This window comes from Corvus moneduloides, chromosome 16 (assembly GCF_009650955.1).
Source record: "Corvus moneduloides isolate bCorMon1 chromosome 16, bCorMon1.pri, whole genome shotgun sequence".
Classification (NCBI taxonomy): Eukaryota; Metazoa; Chordata; class Aves; order Passeriformes; family Corvidae; genus Corvus; species Corvus moneduloides.
The window spans coordinates 6,809,019-6,830,665 of NC_045491.1; the positions used below are offsets into that span (position 1 = coordinate 6,809,019).

At 44.4% G+C, this 21,647-nt stretch overlaps 1 protein-coding gene across 1 annotated transcript in view; it reads left to right on the forward strand.

The window, feature by feature from the left end:
* Positions 1 to 21,647, forward strand: part of FOXK1 (forkhead box K1) — a 55,769-nt gene that overhangs the window by 25,465 nt on the left and 8,657 nt on the right. The window contains exons 2-8 of the mRNA XM_032125710.1: positions 1,013 to 1,210; positions 11,406 to 11,562; positions 12,838 to 12,984; positions 14,702 to 14,895; positions 16,016 to 16,182; positions 16,862 to 17,143; positions 19,270 to 19,494. Coding sequence (XP_031981601.1) covers positions 1,013 to 1,210; positions 11,406 to 11,562; positions 12,838 to 12,984; positions 14,702 to 14,895; positions 16,016 to 16,182; positions 16,862 to 17,143; positions 19,270 to 19,494 — 1,370 coding nt within the window. The remainder of the gene's footprint in view (positions 1 to 1,012; positions 1,211 to 11,405; positions 11,563 to 12,837; positions 12,985 to 14,701; positions 14,896 to 16,015; positions 16,183 to 16,861; positions 17,144 to 19,269; positions 19,495 to 21,647) is intronic.

The window sequence follows — 21,647 nt, forward strand, 5'->3', positions numbered from 1 at the left end:
TTCCTTCTATAGGCAAGATGCTGGAATCCAGCACAATTACTGTGCTCTGCTGGCCTTTCCCACGGTGAAACCTGGTTTTTATTTCCTGCTGCTTTAACCTTAGTATCAGTGAAATGATCCCTGGAAAGCTTGTATTGATTGCACATGATTGTCTAATTAAAGTGCAATAAGAAGAATTGCAGAACACTCGCTCTCACAGCCCTGTGCTCACTGTAGACACTGGAAATTAGAAAGCTTTCTGTTCAGATATGGAAAATGTCAGTGCTTATTTCCTTTTGAATTTCCCAGCATCTCCTGAAGGCTGCACTTGCAGATGTATGATTTTTTTTTCCTGAATAACAATTGGAAAGAAGTGTTACTTAGAGAAGAAATGAGGCCCCCATAGGCTTGCTGAGGCCCTGTTCTAACCCAGCTAGCTGTAACCCTAAAGGGAGGCACTTCTAAATGAATATATGTTAATCTGAAACCTGCTAGATGATCCTTTAGCATCATGTGCACCAATATAAATAGATACCAATTATACAATGTATAGAGGCAAGTCTTTAAATAAAGCTCTCTAGTCTTACCTGGAGGCTGTTTGTTGCTCTGTCTGGACTTTATGGCTGTTTTGCTCCCTGTCGCTTGTGGTTTGATGCTTTCTAGTGACTTGGATCTTCCTGAGATGTGTGCAATGAGCTAATTAAAAATAGATCCTAGTCCTTGATACATTTCAGGAACCCAAGAGTTTGTTGTTACAGGAGTGCATCTTGCTTAGTCACTGATTGAATACATGGCCTTGAGGAAATCACTGAACTTACCCAAACCTTCAGTTTGCATCTAATCACTAAGTGATCTATGATTCACTGTGATATATTTACAGAGCTTTATGAATGATCAGTAAATCAACCCAAGATACTGGGCAGAAAGATGCTGAATGGTGGACTTTGAATTAATTCATCAATTGCATACAAAACCTCTTAAATACGTTCAGTATCATCCGTGAAACTGACTTTTCCCTTTCTTTCCCTTCCAGATGTACTTTCCGATTCCCTAGCACGGTTATAAAGATCCAGTTCACATCTTTATACCATAAAGAGGAAGTAAAAGAGGAAGCCTCAACGCATCCCCTTCGGCCACTTTACCCTCAAATATCACCGCTGAAGATCCACATCCCGGAGCCGGATCTCCGGAGCGTGGTCAGTCCCCTCCCATCCCCCACAGGCACTATCAGGTAAGATGTTCATTCTCCAAAATGTGTTCTCTGACATCAGTCTGTCAGCCCTCTTTCGTTTGGAATCCTTGCTGCAAGAAATACCCCATTAAAAATAACTAGTTAAATCTCTGGTGTTCAAAACGATGCAAGACTGCTAAAAAACGTTATGGTGGCTGGCAGTAGGGCACAAAGGATTTGTTTAAGAGCTCAGAGGGTTCAAGGAGAAACGTGAGTGTAAGTTTCACACTATAGAGTTACATATAGAGTCTATCTTTGGCAATGGAATTAGAAATATTTATTCAGAGCTACCTATGTGCATGGAGAAAAGAAAGCAGGCATATACTTTCTATCTTAAGACTGCCTGCTTTATTTTTATCTCAGTAATATTCTGTTGTTGCTGGGTGGTGCTGCTGTTATCTGAAGTTAGGGACAAGGGTGGCCATTGGCACGTGGTTTCCTGGGAATGGAAGGAAATGGGGGTAGGATGCTGACCATGTACTGAGGGGCTGTAGCAATCTGAATGTACATCTGGGCGAGTATCCTGTTTTGTAAATGATCTGATTCGTGGATGTGCAGTAGAAATAAGCTGAACATCAAGTTACTGTCTGGAATATTTTCTTTTCAGCAAGGACTTGAAGTTACAGAGTTTCATTGAAATCTTTGTAAAAAGGTATAATATGCAAATCTCCTCTGACAGCACTAATTCAGTGAGTAGTATTCAAATTTACGTGGCTGAGACTGAGACTTCAGTGTCACAATGAAGCTGGTTTGGGTTTGCATGATCTGGAGGCTTGTTTGGGTTTTTCCGACCGTCTTACAGAGCTGCACAGATGTGCAGTGCAGATATTCTAGAAAGAGGGGGCTGGAGGTAGCTGTGGTTTTAGTCCTCTGTTCAGGCACTGCTTTTAGTTTATATTTAACCTTCTCTTTTTAGATGAAGCTTGTTGCTGGGAGGGGAGGGGGATGGTTCCTTTGCCAACATATGGTAGTTAGTTTCCATTCAGTCATCTTGTGCAAAGCAGCACAGTGTGGTTTGTGTTGCTAACAGAGGCTGTATCTTTTGACTCTGGCATATGCCTGCCACTGGTGTTTGATTCCCTGAGAATGTTTCTTTTGCATAAGGAGAAAGTGGAAATAGTAGTGTTGAATTGTGCTCAGCCCCTAACGCAGTGTTTACTAAGGGTGATTAATGATTGCATCCATTTGTCTTGAGCAGAAGCTAATCCAGCCAAGTCTTCAGAAACCTCAAAAGACATCTGAGGTTTCGCTTGCCAAAGCCCTTTCATTTCCGAGTTCCGCTTACAGAGGAGGGGCTGACACGTTTGTAAACATCCCTGCTCAGCCCCTTCAGCCTGCCCCTCTACCCCAGCAGGGTCTTGCAGCTCTCCCCTGTGGGCCAGGCTTTGGGAAGTGATTTGGGTGTTTCTGCCCGAGAAGGGAATGCTCCTTTGGGAGCATGTAGCTATGCATTCTGGCCATCTGGCTTCCAGGGCAGCTCTCTGCACTCTTGGTGGCTTCACAGTGCGGGGTGAGCCTGGCACAGCGTCCTCTCTTCCTTCCTAAAGGCAGAGCTGGGAGGGCTGGTGGAGCTCAGCGTGGAACTCAGACCCCTCTCCCACTGTGGCTTTGGGAGGTGGTTGCTGGGTTCTCCTCCTCCTCCTTCCTCTCCCCCTTCTAGTATTTACTTTCCTAATTTGGTGCGTTTGCCTTGCTCCTCCCTGATTGGCCCATGGAAAATTATTGCAGTTTGGAAATCCTGGGCAGGGTGAAATTTCCTTTTTGGAAAGTGGCTCCTGGCCCCCTTTTCCTGCCTCCACCCTGGTGTAGGGCAGGGGCTGTACCTGCACTCTCCCCACCAGATCCAGCCCTGCCCTCCTGACCCCCAGCCCTGCTCTGCCTCCCTGTTTACACTGCAGCTTGCTTCCCTGCAGGTTCTCTCCTGCAAGCTTCTGAGTTTTTTTCCAGCCTATTTATTTTCTCTCTGCAAAGTGCAGCGCCTAGAGAGGGAATGAGCTTTAGTTAAACAAAACCAAACCTGCCACCCTCAGCAGCTTTGGAAAGCAAGATTCCTGCTTGCTCCTGGGGAGAAATGTGCTCACTGTTTTCTCAGCTAGGTGTTTTGTCTCCAGGAGGGGCCATGTGTGTGGATGTGTTTTGAATGCTGTTGTACAGCTGTAAGGGAAAATGTTGGTTGGCAGCATGCTGTGAGGGTTACAAACAGGCATGGATTATTTCTTCCTGCTTTGAGTTCAAAACTCCTTTTTATAAAAATCAGACTTGCATGTTCCAGAAAGGAAAAGGCCGCTGTGGTTTTAAGAACTCAGCAGAAGCAGCCTGCCATTTTGCATAACATATGAAAGGGCAGAGTAGCACCAAATCACGTCTTAGTAAGTTCAAGGCATAGAAAAGCTCTGTGAAAATCATGTGGGGTTTGGTTGAATTCAGCTCTACCTTTTGGGAGATAGAACAGAGTCACAATTTCAGGAGTTAAGGAGCAGCCTATCAGTACATGACTTTAAGTTTCTGCGCCTTGAGTTCGGAGGATCCTCTTTGAGGGACAGTGGTTCCACAAAGTTCCTCACCTATGCTGCAAACACTTATCTTTGCCTGATTTTGTGATAAATGTGCAACATCTACATATATGTGACTCTGTGTTACAACCCAATCCCCTGGGTGGCTTGTGCTTGGATTATTATCACATTCACAGAGACAAGTTGTGATGCAGGACTCTTTTCCTGGTCTCAGTCTTGCGGAGTTGGAGTTTAGATTTACAGTGTTCCATTTCCTTTTTACTGTAGTCCAGTCAGTGTTAATGGCCCTGTAGCAGTAACTTAACTCAGTTTACCAAATAGCATCTCTGTGCAGCCCTGCCCCTCAGAGCTGGAGTGGTTTTAATATTTGTGGAAATTAAATTGTTTCTCTGTACTTGTTTCCCTATTCTAAACAGCAGTTATGTTCTCAGTGAGATTAGATAGATAGATATACACACACACACACACTACAATACAGAAATACTAAATGTCCTGCTATGGAGGTCAGTACTATCATTCATATTTTACAAGTGCTACTTCTGCCTTATCTCTGCACCAGAATAACTTTGGGCTTGAATGCTTTGTCTTGTACTTGTTTGGGTTTTTTCACAGAAAGGGCACGGATTCTTAGCTCACATACACAGTCTTTATCAGTAAAAAAATTTCTTTGACATGTAGGAGTAAGAGTCCTTAGGACCCTGTGAGACCTGCTGCTTGAAACGTGCCTGGTGAGGTTCAGTGTTAACAGCTAAACTGGTACATATTTGTGTGTGAACCCGAATTTGTATTTTAACTGGTAGTACTTAATGTGCCTGCCCATGTTTGGCTGTTACTAGCAGGGTTAATAACTAGTTTACAATGTAGTTAATGGTATGAATAATGAAAGATCAGCTTCTTTTGTTCTATGAGCTTGATTAGTAAACCAGAAGATGTGAGCTGAATTGCTTGGTTTCATAAGCTATGGTCCTTTTTTCACTGAGAGAAATGAGTTCTGTAACACATTGCATGCTCTGATAGGGGATTACTCAGAGGTAGCTGCAATTATCTTGACTTAGCCACCAACTTGTTTTGTGGCCTTTAACGGGTCATTTAAATTCATTGTCTGATTTTTATGCATGCATAGTGTAATTACTACTTCACAAGCGTGTGTAGTAGATAAATTATGTATTGAGCTTTCATTCAGTAAAACTTGACAAGAGTGTGTGTGAGCCATGTTCCAGCAGACGTGCAAATGCTAGCTGTGCTTTGATCCAGACTTGGTTTGGAAAGAGGGGGGGCTTTTTAATGGGCTCTAGGATTGCACTGCTGTTTCACAACTTTGGGATTTACTCTGAACTTGCACATTTACTCTGAAGGTGTGTAGGGGGAAGCTGGATGAAAACTGGCTTCAGTGGATGCGCTCACTCACTGGAGCAGGATGCATAAATATTCCTTGCTCCATTTCATTCAGGCTTTGCCTCTTCCCAGAGCACTGTGAGCCATTGAACTGAAATGCTGCTGAAGAGCTCCAAGGCAGGTTTTTTGCAGGCTCTTTTGCATCGTCTCGGTTACACGTTACTTCCTGCACTCAGGCAGAATGCACAGCTCAGGCAACTCCCATAGTTGGACAGAGTGGTGATTATTTTTAATCACCCAAGTCTCCAAACCACAAGCCAAGGAGGGTGATGCATATACATCACATAAGAGAAGCAACAGTCTATGCTGGGTTGGGGAGCTCCTACGCGTGTTTATTGCAGATAATGGACTGTGTGCTAGAGGAGATGTGCCAAGCCATGTGCTGGAGGAAGGGTTGCAGATGTCACCAGCTACAGGAGCACTTCCTCTTCGCCAAAGAGTATAAAATGTTCACTGAATCCACAGTCAGAGTGAAGTCACTTCCTTTCCAGGGGAACCACTGGAGCACTGACGAATAATAACAATTTCATCTTTTGTGGATAGCTCACTTTCTCTCACTTGTGGCTTGTTCGACAGCTTTGGTTTTCTTCAGCATTAAGCAGGCAGGGTAGCTCTCAGATTTCTCCTTTCACATCAAAATCCAGCTTGGTTTGGCAGTCTCACCACTTGTGATTGCTTCTGAAACCTGTCTGAAACATGCAACGTGCAAGGACTCGCCTTTCTTTGAGTTACGATTTTGGGGCTAGGCTGGGGAAGGTGAGAGCAGTGGAGGATTCTCAGCCATTCTTGCTGATTGGTGTATCGTGGAAAGGCTTGTTTCGCAAGTCCAAGGGCTGTACTTTGACCTGATTCTTGCTTATTGCACGTAAAAAGCGTCCCTGTATCTTCATGCCCTTTTTTGCAGGCTCATGAAGTGGAGTATTGGGGTAGTCGGAGGTTTGTGCTATTTCTCTAACCACAGTCCCTGTGCCCAGGGCAATGCACCTCCAGCTTGTATTCAAGGAAGAGACTGGGGAGAATTTTAAGAAATAGTGATTTTTTTCTCTGTACCCAACAGGGGCTTAAAAAATGCCCAGTCAGACTGGAATCTGTATACTGGCAGCGTTGCCAGGGCTGTAACTCTTATCCCTGCTGTGTCTCTGTACCTGCTTCACAAATGTGCACATGGGAATTTTTCAAAGGCACTGCTGTGTGCACACCATATCCTAAACCAACAGTGGTTTTGTTCTTCTTCAGCAGTACAGATTCCAAGTCAGGTGAACAATTTTTTATGGGATCCCAGGTAATCTTTCCTCTTTGTCCTAGAAAGGATAGGTGCTTCTTCCATATACCTGGCTTAAATTTAGCCTCCATAGCTTGATCCCTCAATTGAGTAATAGGGCAACTTCCCTGCTTTCTAGTACCGCCTCTCCTTCTGGTGAAGTTGGCACTGGAATTTGGGAGTGTTTCTGTTTCCAGATTGTTCACAGACTTGTAATATGACCATAAATAAATAATGTAAGCACTTGTTGCTTCATTTTTATTTTTATTACCCCCTAGTCCATAAAATGTGCCTAGTATTGAGAGACTGTGGAAACCTTTACGTGAGAATCTCAATGTGCCCAGGGAGCAGATCCATTTAGCACAGTGTTCTGCCTCAGACATGGGTATCTTGGGGGTCATATAAGAACACAGAAAACAGAGTAATGCTGACTTAGGTGTAGTTTGCCTCCATTTTCTTGGACAGGAGACTACCTTGGAGCAGGAACTTCCTGACTATCTGTCTTACAAGGCCCCTGATGGCTTCCCTGTCTTTCCCCTTCCCCAAGAACTTGTGTACTGGCCTTTTGCATTCACACGGACTTTATAATCAGCCCTGTCTTACAGGATGTCATTCCACAGTGTAGCCACAGAAGCAGAAGCACTTTCTTTTGTTTTGGACATGCTGCTTAGTTTCATTTTGTGCCCACCATCTCTTCTGTTGCAAGAGGCCAGGAGCTAAACGCTTCCTCTTGGCTTTGTTTTCATAGCTCTGTCACTTTGCACCTCAGCTTCTGCCTCAAACAATTTTTTCTTGCATGAAATCCATTCTATATCTCCAGTCATCCTACTTATCCCTGTCAGTACCTTCTCTGGATCTGCTCTATCCTTTTTTCTTTTTTCTTTTTTTTTTTTTTTAATTAGAGTAGACAAGCAACACAGAGTGTCCTGGTGTGAATGTACCGTGCACACTGTTTTTGCAGGCTGATTCTATGGTTAAACAAACTGATTGTGGACATTCCAATAGCAATGCAGCACATTGTACACACTCTTCAGCAGCTTAGAGTTAATTGCTGCTAGCAAGTGCTGTGAACTTACAGGCTGGGTTCCTGTTGGCAGGAGTTGAAAGTGAATCGTGGTGCTACAAAGAACGTTCAAGCCCCGTGTTTAAAAGGCATCCTGCCACTTACGTGGGTGAGTGTATTGCAGACACTGCCTTCAGCCCTCATCTTTCTGGCCTTCCTGCCAAGGAAGGGTTAAGTCTGAAATGGAAAACATGCTGCAGAGGACTGGTGTGATTCAGCACGTGGTTGTAGTCTGATTCTAAAGCTGAGTTCTCAGCATGGTATTTAGAAAACTGTGGCTCGGTGGCTGCCTGCAGTCAGTGTTTCAAGTTGAGATGCTGAATCCTCAGTGGATATCAAAGATCTCTGGCACTTGGGGCATTAACCATGGTACCATGGGATTAAGACTGTGGGTAAATGCAGCTTGGTTGCTTCCATGCTCTGTGTCTTTCAGTGGTGTAAAACACTTGCTTCCTCTCCAAAACGCTCTCTTCCATAACAGGCAATCTTAACCCAAATTAGCTGGGATTGCTTGTAAGCTAAGTTTGCCAGCATGGACAGTAAGCATGGATCACAGCAGTGTGTTAGGATGTCAGAGCAGGGTAAAATTGCAGACCTTGCTGTGCTTTTCTCAGTGAAAGGTTATAGTATCAACATGGATCAAGTTATGGCCAAGTATTGATGCAATGTTAGTATCCAGCAAATCATTATTACTGTCCTTGCAGTTGATTTTTGTTTTATAGCACAAACTGGTGTTTGGAGGAAAAAACTCTTTGTTTCATAATATTTTTAAAGGGGGTGTGAGTGCATGCAAGCATCCCCGGCCAGCCTCTGGATCTGGGTGGTGAGGAGAATTCCAGGAACTCCAGGAAACTGATGTCACTGCATTGTGTTTGCTTGTTTTCTTTTGACTGCACTAAGTTTAATTTTAACTTAACCCTCAGAGGGGTATTTTTAGTAAAACTGTTTCTTCACTCCTGTCCCATGTTGGGAGGGGAACAGGTTGTGTCTCCTTGTTTTTTCCAGTAGTCAGCTCTTTCTGCCTCCCTTCTGAAGAGCTGTGATGATTGACTGAGAGCTTGAACACTCAGCAGCATGTGTTACCCTGTCTGTGCATGGAGTGGGTACATGCTGGTGTTTGTTCTGTCCTCATATCTCATGATTTGATCATTGATCCAGGCTGAAAGGAAGCAGATCTACCTGGACAAAAGGGCTTCATTCTGGTAAAAGATTAGTATCTCTTCCAAATCCTTGGCTATCACTGTGGTCGTCCCAAGAGGCAGCTGCTTCTTTAGGGGATGGTCATGATTGTGTTCTTCAGTGAGTATCTGCTGGGAGAGGCTGGCTTTTCTAGAAGTTATTAACACCTTAGTTTGGAGGGGCTTTGTCAGCACTCCAGAGAATCACAGCCCTGCAAGGGATGGGTTTCTCCCTTTGGGTTTTTTTGTTTGTTTTTTTTAAGCAAGAGATCATACTTAAAATTCAGAAGCTAGAGCTGGAGAGGCAAAAGCTGAGCTGCTTGCTCTGCTGATCTTGAATAAAGGAATAAATTCTTTTATCTATTTTTATTTATGTATTTATTAAAAAGGAAAAGAAAAAGCAGGAAATACAGCTCTGCAGAGCATGGATTTATTGGAGAACTTTTCTCTCTTCCATATCTTTGTCTTGAGTTTTGGCTGCTGTCTCAGTGGTTTGCTGTTTGTGTATTTCTGCAGACAAATAACAAAATCAGAAAACTCTGTTTCATCCTATTCTATTTCTAGCCCGTGTGTTGAAATAATTGCTCTGGTGCCAAACACAAAAAGAATCGCTGTGTTTTTGGCTTGTCATTGTTTCATGTATGAAAATGGCTTTCAGTTGTAATTATCTGCACATTATAAGAAGTGTGTATGTGAAGAAGCTATTGAAAAATGACAGCAGAATAATTAAATTCACACCAGCTCCTCATGCGAATACTAAGACATCAAGAGTGTCTTCTGTGGTTTAGTATTATCCATTTCCAAAGCTTGGAGTAGCAAATTTTCATTCATTTTCCTGCACAAAGAGGTCTCTGCTCTTTGAAAGGCTGGATAAGAAATGCCTTTATCGCTGGCAAAGGGGGATCTATAAGTACAGGCTCATCAACATTATGTACCTTGCACGGCCTGAAAGTTTTCCCTCCTGCTGTGCTTCTGAACAGCATCACCTATTAATTCCAAGGACTACTGGTGGGAACTGAAAGGGTTACCAGGTGCTGTACGAGGCTGGTATATGGGACAGGGGTGAGCTGGGGTTCCCTGTTGCAAGGGTTTGTTGTGGCTGGATATTTCTGCTGCCGTTTCTCTGCCCCCCAGCCCCCCCCATCCTGTAATTCACTTTTCAAAGAAACCAGTCTGGGTTGTGCTGAGCTCAGCACTGCAGCCATTTGCAGAGACACCCCAAGGAGTAGCAGCACTTCTCCGTTTACGGGCTGGACTGTGGTAGGAAATGGTCATTCCTTACGCTGTCAGATTGCTTCTGCACCCAAGGTATTGCCCATTGAGCAAACAAGGGTTGTCTCACTGCTTCCTCTCCATCCCTATGTGTGTGTGTATCCAGACAGTCACCTTTTGAGGAAGGGACCGTGTTGTGTGTTTTTTCATACAGCATTTGTTGCAGTGCTCTGATGGGTGTCAGTTACTGCATTTGTTTGTGTCAGTTATTGGACATTTTACCAGTAAGAGGATTGTTTATGCCAGTTTTACTGAATTCTAGTTCCAGCTGTGAGCTTCAATTTGCATCTTTTCATACAATTTGAACTGCTTGTTTCGCTATGTAAATCTTCTGTGTATTGGTTTGCTTTCTTGTTTACTGTTTCTCTGCTCCTAGAAGACATTTGTAATCCTGGGATTTGGCTGTGCATCCTGCTGTTCTGGCACTGCATCCCTCAATTCTGGACAGCACAGGACAAGGGAGAGACAGAAAAAGGGAACTTCAGCTTCCCAGACTCATCCCTCTCCTCCCATCCTTCCAGGCCAGGTTGGATGGGGCTTGGGAAAACCCGGTCCAGTGGAAGGTGTTGCTGCCCATGGCAGGGGGTTGGAACAAGGTGATCTTTAAGGTCCCTTCCAACCCAAACTGGTCTTTGATTCTGTGATCCTTCCAACCCCACAAATCAAGGACGTGTGATCCCTAGACAAGCCTTTCTAATTAGTTCTCGTCTTGTAGCACTCATTTCTGTGTGCCTGAGTGATGTTGCAAATTATAGCCCCCTTTTATGTGTTTGTAGCTTTTTATCATCTTTCACAGCCTATGGTGCTCAGTCGCCGTTCCTGTAATGCCATCTTGTGGTGGCCCTGCCACTCTGAATGTGCCTTTTCCAGCCAAAACTGATGTTGGGCTACCAATGTGTGTAGGCAGGGAGTGCTGCTCCCCTTTGCTGGCTGCAGGAGTGTGGGGCAAATCAAGGAAACCCCTGTCCCCAGCTGTATGGTGTCAGGGTATGGGCTTGTGAAGCTCAGCTGTGGTATTAGACAGGGACCTTCATGGCAGGTCCCTGCTCTGGGTGCTTTAGCTCTGATACTGTAGAAGAACTGTCTGTTAGAAGGATTGATTAAATATGATCTGTGTTACAAGGAGATTGGTGTGTGGTTCATTCACAAGTCATAATAACAAACTATTCCTTTACTTAAATACTCATCCCTGATACACCGTGTGTTGTTTGAAGTTTTAAGTGCTTCTCTAAACACAAAGGAGTTGTTTAATACTTTGAAACACTGCCCTGTTGTGATTGCAGGAAGTGTATGTGGCAGGGAGTGTCAGGATTTTGTAGGAATTCCAATTTTATCTCTGGTGGGTTTTTTCTCAATCTGTCTGGGCTTTGAATAAGCCACAGGGGCAAAAGAAAGGCCATTGCATCTGTTTCTCCATGACCAGAGAGCTTTACTGTACCTTCGAGAGTAAGAACTGCATGCCTTGTTCATAAATGAAGTAACAACTGTATTTCTTTCTTTTTTGCCTCTCCAGTGTTCCCAACTCTTGCCCAGCCAGTCCACGTGGTGCTGGATCCTCAGGATATCGTTTTGTTCACAACATTACCTCGGATCTGCAGCTGGCAGCAGAGTATGCAGCAAAGGCAGCATCAGAGCAGCAGGCAGATGCATCTGGCGGGGACAGCCCAAAGGTTCACACAAACATTACTTACCCAGCAGTGCTCCTTGGGAGGATTATTAAATCTTGGGGCTTTGTTGCTAGTTCTGGTTAGAGTTCAAAGGGGTTTAAGAACACCCTGGCCATAAGGGTGCTGTGTACAGTATCCTCCAGATGCTTAAGGTCATTTCTTGAAACTGTCCGTGGCTTAGTGGCAGTCTCTGCTTGCTTAGCTGCCCAAAATGTATTCAAATCACTCACTAAAGTTTTTAAGCAAGAATAACTTTTTGCTTATTTGATAAATCAAGATCCCATAAAGAAGAGGCACATAAAATTCAGTGTCTCATTTTCTTCTTTTCATTAATGGTATTTTGCAAAATATAGTTGGAGAAAGCAGAAGCAGGGGAAGAAGCCAGATCCTTGTCATGAGAAGTCTGTAGTCAGACTTTAAAACAAACATGAAGGCCTGTCAAGTAGGCGTTAAACAAGGAGAGTAGCAAGTGGAATTTAGATTAAAAAATAACTTAGTTAGAATGATAAAATGTAATTTTGGTGAGCTGATCTTCAGATCAAAGTTAAAAGTTCCAGATCCAAAACCACCTGATTTGGGATTGGGTGGAGGAGCACACTACTAGATGGCTTTTTTTTGTAGTCTTAATTCTCCCTCGAGACAAGAAGGGTTGTTCTTGATGGACTAATGCAAAGAGTTGGAAATATGAGGTCTAGCAAACAAATTAAAGTTCCTAGAATGAAACAAATCCTGCTGGAATAGGGAGGGGATGGGATCAGGTTTCATGTTGGGCTTGTTGCTGGGAGGAGGGCTGATAACATACTGCTTGAAACCTTTCTAACAGAGTGTAGTTGGGCAGAACTGAAGGCTTTAATTCATGAACACAGAAAGCAGTGAATGTACCTGTACTCTCTATTTCTTGATTCCAGTTGCCTGTCTTGACCCTGTTCCTTGTGCTGGTGTGAGCATGCGTGGGAAATTCAATGGGGAATGGAATCAGGTTGAAGTTGGGGTTTGTGTGTTTGTGTGGAGAGGGAAGGGGAGATAGTTTTCATCTGGCTCAGCCCTATAGCTCTGTTTGCACACAAATGCCTGTGCTAAATGGGGTGGTGGCAGCATAAAACAGCAATGCTGCTCTCTTAGCTGCCCTGCTGCTCTCTTGGCATCAGTGAAAATTACAGCCCAATGTGCTTTTTAAGTTTGGGTTGTGGTACACTGCACTGTAGGAATTCTTTGTTAGTGACTAAATTTTTGTTTGTTTTTTGTTTGTTTTTTTTGTTTGTTTGTTTTCTTGCTTAGGATGAATCCAAGCCACCCTATTCTTATGCTCAGCTAATTGTGCAGGCTATATCTTCAGCACAGGACAGGCAATTAACACTAAGTGGGATCTATGCCCACATTACCAAGCATTATCCATATTACAGGACTGCTGACAAAGGCTGGCAGGTGAGTTCTTGGCACTGACAAGCTTTTAAACTACTTTGACAGGGCTTATCTGCTTTGAAATGCATTTATTAAAGATTTGGGGCACTGGGAATAGAGCTGCTTTGACTGTTCCCAGAGTGAATTTGTTTAACACAAGCTGACTACTAGTTCGTTTGTGGGGGATTAGGGGTTTTTTTTGGAATACATTGCAGGGCAATGTAATGTTACTATTGGGCTCTCTGGTTCCTCTTTTAATGCTGTAGTCTTGTGTCTTTCATTTTGTACTTTATTTGCCTACATCCTTGCTGTCAGTCACTCCTCTGCCCAGATACTTGCTTAATCCTTTACCTCACCTTTGTTTGGCATGATTTGTCCAAACCAAGGATATCCAACCTAAAACTGAGGCTCCAGTTTTTAATCATAGCACCTTAAATCATTACAGATGTTTTGTTTTCCCAGTGTATCAAGTGCATTGCCTAAGTCACAGTTTGCAAGTTTTGAATTTGAGTGGGAAACTGGGAGTCCATGCACTCCTTGTGGTACTCAAGGAAACCTGACCAGCTTCATAGGAGAGTTTGGATGTGGTTAACACATGCTAAATCAAACTTCAATGTTCACTTGAGGGCTGCTTCCAAAGTTTCAGGAACCTCAGCTCCACCTGCTTTCAGACTTTTTCTTGGCATCACACCTCTGCCATGGGTGTTGTCATTTGAATGTAATATGCTAATACAGCTGCAGAGGCTCTCACAGCTGCTGATTTCACTGTATGCAACTGGCAGGAGCAGTACTGCTTGGTGCACTTTGAGTGCAGTTGGAATAAATATATTTCTGCCTCCCTGGCTTTTCCCTGCAGTTCTAATTAACTGTGGAATTCACTTCCTGCCCTAACCTGCTCAGCAGAGTTGTGCTTTGTGAACCAGTTGCTGCATCCTGCTTCAGAGAGCTGCATTTCAGCGGGGAGTGAAGTTGCCTTTTTCTCTCCTCTCCAGTGGCATTGTAAGGCTTCACCAGTGAAGAGATTGTCTAAACCTGCTAGAAAAGCTTTTGTTTTGTTTTGAAAGTGGAAGAGGGATGAGTTTGTGCCCACTGAGGCTTGCTGAGCCCTTCCCCAGCCCAAAAGCCAGCGCTACGGCCTGTAAGAGATGGGCTGTCGCAATGGAAAAGATGAACAGTCTTGTCATCATCTAGAGAGCTGCAGAGTGCCACACAGCTCATGGATTCCTCCCAGAGCTGGCTGAGGGCATGTTGGCTGCCTTGCATTGTGATTACTGTGAGATGCAGTGTCCTCTAGGGCATGTTTGGACACCCTGGTAATCGTTTGGCAGGTGAGCAGTTAGCACAGGCTCAGGCAACTTTTTCCGCTTGCCGAGAATAAAGCCTGTGTTTCGAGAGGGTTCTGATGTGGTTTACAGTGATTTCCCCCTGCCTCAGCAAAAGCTCTGCTTTCATGGCTTTCCACAGAGAAGTCACTGCTCTGCCTGGCTCCAGATGTATTTAATAGTTAGTACCAAGCAAACCCATCTTTCAGCTTGGGTAGGAGAAACTGACACCTTTCCCCAGGTTTTCTGCTGCTGTTCTGTGACTTTGAAGCTGTGTGAGTTGAGTGACTTGTTTCTACCTTCAACACTGATTCTGGCAGGGTGGATTTATTTTTCCAAGCTGTGTGGTGCAACCCATTTGTCTTTGTTACATACTTCTTCATGGCAAAATAATCACCTCATTCCTCTGCTTCCTGCAGAATTCCATTCGGCACAACCTCTCCTTGAACCGTTACTTTATTAAAGTCCCACGCTCCCAAGAGGAGCCTGGAAAGGGCTCCTTTTGGCGAATTGACCCTGCCTCTGAAGCCAAACTTGTAGAACAAGCATTTAGAAAAAGAAGGCAAAGAGGAGTGTCCTGCTTTCGAACACCTTTTGGGCCTCTCTCCTCCAGGTAACTTCAATTTCCTCTCATCTCTGTGCCAAACTCATTACAAAGAAAATAAACTAAAACTTCTCCTGAAGTATAGTGAGTAAACTTTGCTGCTGTTTATAGTTTGAGAGGTGATATAGTTAGTCCTGAGGCATAATCTTAAAATTGTTCTGACTTCTTAAGTGTTTAACAAAAAAAAAATTCCAGAATCAAACTGCAAAAATGCATCAAATAATGTATCTGTTTTGGCATCATTTCAAAGAAATTCAAAGCAGTTATCACTGGAGTAAGTGTTTTCAGATGGCAATCTCTGATTTCAGGAAAGCTGTGTTTAGATGTGGATTAGATCATAGTGGGAATAACTTCTGTGGTATTTAAAACACTCTCCTATAGGGAAGATCAGGATGATGGTTGTTGTCAGCAGTGAAGCAACAGGAGTTCTGTGTGGCTGCTCCAGTCAGCTCCACTGCCTTGTGCAATGACAGCTTCTCTGAGCCTTGTAACTATGAGAAGATTTGGAATTCAGCACTAGCTGGAGCAGTTTCATGGAACATTCTTCCCACACCTCCTATTTTCTGTCTGTTAAAATGTGGAGGAAACAGGAGGAGAATTTTTCAGCTTTTTATTCTGGTTTGTCATTAAAGAAATGTACAATTCCTCACATGTTTGGGGCCAGAGGTGGGAACCAAGTGGTTGGGGAGGGAGGCAACAGGGAAAAGGGGAAGCAGCTGCTCTGTAAGCGTATGCAGGGCCAGACACTTGCCTCTACTTGCATCTTTCTTCTTCTCCCTGTCACTCTCAAACTCTGACAAAGGTTCTTTGAGAATGATCTGAAGCTGTAAAACTGATCTGAGCATGCAACATTTGAGGTTTCTCTGTCAGCAATGGGTCTAACAATGAAATGTTAACCCTACTCTGAAGGGTCCAGTTCCCTCCCGCAAGGAATAACCCAACGGTGTTTAGTGCTGGAGTGTTTGTGGGGTCACTGTGTACCTTTCAGCTCTTCCTAGCAGGGAGGATATTGTGGAGGAAAGGCTGTCCTTCCTAGAGAATCCTGTACTGGACATGATTCCGGGTCTCTGCTGCTGTCTTGTGGTCAAAATGCATCAGCACTTGCCAACGCTATGTTTTGGTGTTTCAGGAGTGCTCCTGCCTCCCCTACTCACCCTGGCCTGCTGTCCCCTCACTCTAGTGGCCTACAGACTCCAGAGTGCCTGTCACGGGAGGGCTCACCCATTCCACACGATCACGACTTTGGGTCAAAGTTGGCCTCAGTTCCAGAGTATCGGTATTCCCAGAGTGCACCTGGTGAGTAGCTCTTGTTCCAGAGGGTGGCTGTTCACTTGCCCCATGTGCCATGCCAAGGACACCACAGGAAGGCTTCTACAGTGTGTTATTGGGGGATCCGGGACTCTCTTCCCACTTCGTTGTTAGAGACTGATGGTGCAAGTACAACTTTAAACCATTTTTCTTACTACTCTTTGGAGGAGGGGCAGAATGTGTAGAGATACCTGATCTAAACTTGAACTAGGTGGCTGTAAAGGTCTGACAGCAGAGTAGCCATGGCAGCACACAGCTCACTTGCACTCATTTACCAGCCTCTGGATAAGATCGACTTGGCTACGCCAAGCTCTGGTGCTGTGGCCAGGGCCTGGTAAATATCTGCTTGTCAGCTGTGCTGACCTGAGGTGTAGGGTGAAGTTGGAAGGCAAAGCTCATAAAGGAAAGCTTGGTTTGGGGGATTTTCTTAATGTTTATTATGGCTTTTATTCACAGAAATGTGCTCAGATGACAAGTAGTGTTTGTGTACATTAGGGAGGAGAAGTTTGAAGGTGGTATTTTTGAAGCCTTGGTTTGTTTTTTTTCTTTTGTTTCTACCTTCTGCCTTGCCAGTGCTGAAGCCTTGAGTAGACTGGAAGTGCACAGATGAAATCAGTGGTGGTCTTTTTGCCTCTCCTGTTAACATGTGCTTCTCTCTTCTGTTCAGGATCTCCAGTGAGTGCCCAACCAGTGATTATGGCTGTCCCTCCCCGACCATCCACCCTGGTGGCCAAACCAGTGGCCTACATGCCAGCATCAATAGTGACTTCTCAGCAGCCTTCGTGCCATGCAATCCACGTGGTTCAACAAGCTCCCACTGTCACCATGGTCCGAGTGGTGACTTCCTCTGCAAACTCTGCAAACGGATACATCCTCACAAACCAGGGCACAGCAGGAGGAGCTCATGAAGCTGCAGGAGCAGTGTTGGACTTAGCTGGTGACCACCGAGGTAGCTTTTCACCTCCCTTGCTACTCTGCTAATAAGTCTTGAGCAGGCTTGGAGGGGAGAGTGGTTGAACATTTTCACTCACTGGGCACTGAGCCCTTAAAAAAAATGTTTCTCCAGGTAAAACTTAAACCAAATGAGAGCTCTTCCAATTTTTTGCTTCCACCAGAGAGCAGGACAACTGTGCTCCCTTGTCTCCTGGGGAACAAAACTAAGAGACTTTGGAGCCTGAAAAAACATGCAGTGCTTAAAATTTTCTTATTATATAGAGTCATCTATGGAGGTTGGAAGGTACCTTGAAGATCATCTCATTCCAATCCCCCTGCCATGGGCAGGGACACCTTTCACTATCCCAGGTTGCTCCAAGCCCCTTCCAACCTGGCCTTGGACACTTCCAGGGATGGGGCAGCCACAGCTTCTCTGGGTAACCTGTGCCAGGGCCTCCCCACCCCCAGAGGAAAGAATTTCTTCATAATGTCTTACCTGTACCTACTCTTTCAGTTTGAAGCCATTCCCCCTTTTCCTGTCACTTCATGCTTTTGTAATTATCCCCAATACCAGTATTATGCCTGTATATTGGCTATGAAAGCGTCTACATTTTCCAGCCAAAAGAGAGAGCCTGGGAAAGGCTGCAACTCTGCTTCAGGATGGCCTTGTAAATAAATGATTGAGCCCTTCCTTTCTGCAGGCCTGGATTCCTAGAGGAAAGCATGTGCTTCTGGAAGTGCAGGCAGTGCCCCATTAAAAGAATCTTCAAAAACCAGTTAGAACAAAGGCCTTTTTTTGTCCCTAAGCTGGAAATTCCAGCCTTGGGGGATTTAGTGAGTTAAATATTCTCTTGCTGTGATCTAGACAACACCTTGTCTGCTCCCCATTTCAGAAGGTCTTAGTGCTACTAGGTCAGTGTATGTTGTACCAGCAGCAAGGCTGGTTTCTCTGACTGCTTTTAAGTTGGGCAGTGGGACTGTGGTCCCTCTCTAAGGGAAGGAAAAAATGACAAAGAGCTTCCCCTCCTGCAGCAGCAGGGTCACTGGCATTTTTAGTTCAGCACTGATTATCTTGCTTGAGTTTCACTTGCATTCTCTAGAAATTCCTGTCTCGATCCCATACACGTTCCTGAAGCGCTAACAGTTGCAGCTGCCTGTCACCTGCTCCCTTCTTTCATTCACTAGTTCTTGCTGCTGCATGTTCCTTCCCTACTTGTCCCACTCATATCCTTTTCTAGCCTCTACTTTCCCCGGTTGCTGCATTTTCCTTCCTGAACTCCCTGTTTTCCTTGCCTTTTCTCTACCTATCCCCATCGGCTTGCCTGCAGGTTTCAGCTCAGTGCTTATGTCCCATCTAACTCTCTACTCTTGTGTGCAAATGTTAAAATGGGAGAGGCCACCTTTTTCTACAGGACTAATGAGATTGTGCATCCTGCCCTCTCTCTGAGATGCACAGAGCCCCTGGAAGACTGGTGTTCCTCTTCTTTCCTGCGTGCCTGGCAGGATGCTGTCCTGTATCTGTTTCATACCCCTTACTTATCCTGGGAAATGAGAAAAGTGGTTCAGTGCTCTCAAGCAGTTACCTCTGTCCAGGAGCTCAGCTCTCCTTTTTTATTTTTTATTTTTCTTCCATCCTGTTTTTTTCCTATACTTCCACAGCAAAAACTGGCAGTTGTGGGAAGACCTCCTTGTAAATCAACCTCCATGCAGACCTGACAGCAAGCTGCTGCAGACTTTTGGCTCCAGGCATTGTTTAAGATCTTAATGCCTTCTCCTGCTGTGTGGTATTGAAAGTCAGGCCAATTTGTTTGAAATTGCAAAGTAAGCTGTGAGATTTGCAGTGCCTGCTGTCCATATCACAGCTGTGATGTGCCAGTAAGGGAGATGATGCCTTTTTAGGGCAAAGGGTCATATTGATGGTTTTGATTTTTTAAAATTTTTCTTGTGGCTTATGCTCTAAGAAAAATGTTCTTGATAGAGTAAGTGTGCAATAGAGGATATTTTAGTGTTTCCACATACTCATTCTGTGGTGCTGAGGTATTGTAAGCCTGGAGTATGTATCCCTGCTCAAGTGTTAATGAGAATAAAACCTGCCTCTAAGCCAGGGCACTGACTGATTGTTGTCTCTTCTGCTCTCCACAGGCATGGACGAGAAGCCAACGATCGCGTTTGCCACAATCCCCACAGCCAGCCGTGTTATCCAGACAGTGGCCAGTCAGATGGCCCAGGCTGTCCCTGGGCAGACTGTCACCATCCTGCAGCAGGCAGCTCCGGTGGCCCTGGGGCAGCACCAGCTGCCGGTGCGGGCGGTCACCCAGAACGGCAAACACGCTGTGCCCACCAACAGCATCGCCGGCAGCACCTACGGTGGGTCTGCTCCCCAGCTCCTGGGCTGGCAGTGCTGCCCGAGCTTAGCAGGCAGGGTGGAAAGCTGCAAGTGTTTTCTCTTCTTGCTTGCTGTGTATCAAGTTATTCCATGTGTCCATCTCAAAGATATTGCAATTCTTCCACTTCTGGGGCTGTAAATGTCAGTGGGAGGTACCCTTCCATCCACCTCTGCTCCCTTTCCTGGGGGAAAAGTCCTGCTCTCTGGCAGAAAAGCACGGTGTCCTTCCTTTGCCCTTGGCTGTGCAGTTACTGCTACTGAGACTCTCTACTTCTTGAGGTTACTTGTTGAAAGTGTCAGTGATTCTTGTGGAGAGCCTGTTTTCATTTATTTTCTCTTGACCAACAGCCTTCGCTTGCAGCATGCCAAATAATAAAATTTCCATGGTGCTCTTCAGATCTTGTGAAACATGACTCCATAGAGTAATAAGAAAATAATGTACATTCCCATCTTAAAGTCTTAGAGCCTGAGAAAAACAAGATCTATTTCACCAGGTGAATGAATGTAGGATTTTTTGTATACACAGTATGTGTTCTAGTCATTTGTCAAGCGTGGTGTTTTGAAATTCCATGCAAGCCATGTCTTGGCAGCCTCCTTTTCTTGCTTGCTCAGCACCTCAGATTTTATTCAGTTGAGGATGGGAATATCCAGGTTTCTTACGGCTTTTTTTCACTGAGGTGCCAAGCATTTCTGCTGCCTCAGGCTGGCTTTTTGGGAGTTTGAAATGAAGGGCACTGCTGAGCTTTGGATGCCTTTCATGAAGGTAGGAATGTTTCTACAGAATTTTCTGCCACATCTCTTCATAGTTACCACCTGGCTTGCACTTGAATTGCAAGGATCTCATTGGAACTATCAAAAAATGGTAGTGATAAGTTTTTTATGCAATTATTGTAAGATATTAATAGATCAGATAGGTCAAGCTTCTACTAACCAGCAGTAGTGTGTGGATACAAAAATGCTGCTAGCAAGGATTTTCTTGCTATTTTCTAAGTCTGTGAGAGACTTTTCTCTCTCACAGAAGAGGTAGCAGAATATGTAAACAACCAAACACCTGCAGCCTTGAAAAGTCTTGTTTATGGTGCAGTAGAAAAATATTTTGACAATGGATGTTTTAGGATTTTAGCCAATCACCCCCAAGGGGTGGCTGGTCCTTTGTCCAATTAGACTATGAAGAAAAAAGTCTATAAAAGAGTTCGTAAAATAATTAAATAAATCAATCTTGCTGCACAATTCCTGCCTGCTGGATCTTCTCTCCTCTTCCTCCCTACGGCTGAGGGACACGGTGATAGGGCCTAGGCCTGTGGTAATATTAGTGTTTGTCTAATATAGAATCAGACAGTTTCTTATTTAACATTTTTATGTTAAAATATTTTTATCTCACCGAACTTTTTTTAACTGTCATCAAACTGGGAAGTATTCCAGTTGCATCTGAGGTTTTTTTGTAAGTGGCAGTAAATTTTCTGGTTCACAAAACAAAGCCTGAATCTCTTGACTCTCATCTGTACTAAGTTAACTTCTCTTCAACTGTGTGATTTAGGTTCTCTAAGTCACTAAGCTGTAATTGCTGACTGCCCTCATCCTTACCCTAATTTTTTTTCCCTTCATCCTTTTGATACTTTACAGCTTCCTTCTCATGCCTTGGTAGAAGTTACTGGGCTTTGAGGGCCTTTGTTCTGTTTGCTTTGTTTATTTATCCTAGGGCTCCTTTTTTCATGCATTTAGCAGTGAACACAGCACTGATGTTCAGTCATTCCATCCTTTGCAAATGAGTCTGGAGGGCAGAGGATGTGCTGTCTCCTGAGTCCCCTTTGGCTTCCTCTCTGATTGATGCAGAGTCCAAAAACTGCATGTGTTTTGTTTTCCAAGCAGTGGTGTGTGCCAAAGTCAGTGTGTAAGCACATTCTCTGTCTGGAACTAGGAATTGTAGACATTTTTACGGAGGGTTGCTACTTAAATCGTCTTTTTTCTCACCACTTTTATTAATGGGAGGGTGAGACCTTGTGTCAGTACTGCAATACAAGATTGGAAGCCAGAAATTCCTATGTTCTGATCCCAGTTCTGATGGGAACACGTGTGGTTGCCTAGGGTAAGCTCTTTCCTGCCCCTTTTACAAGTGGGATGTCAGTACCCTCAA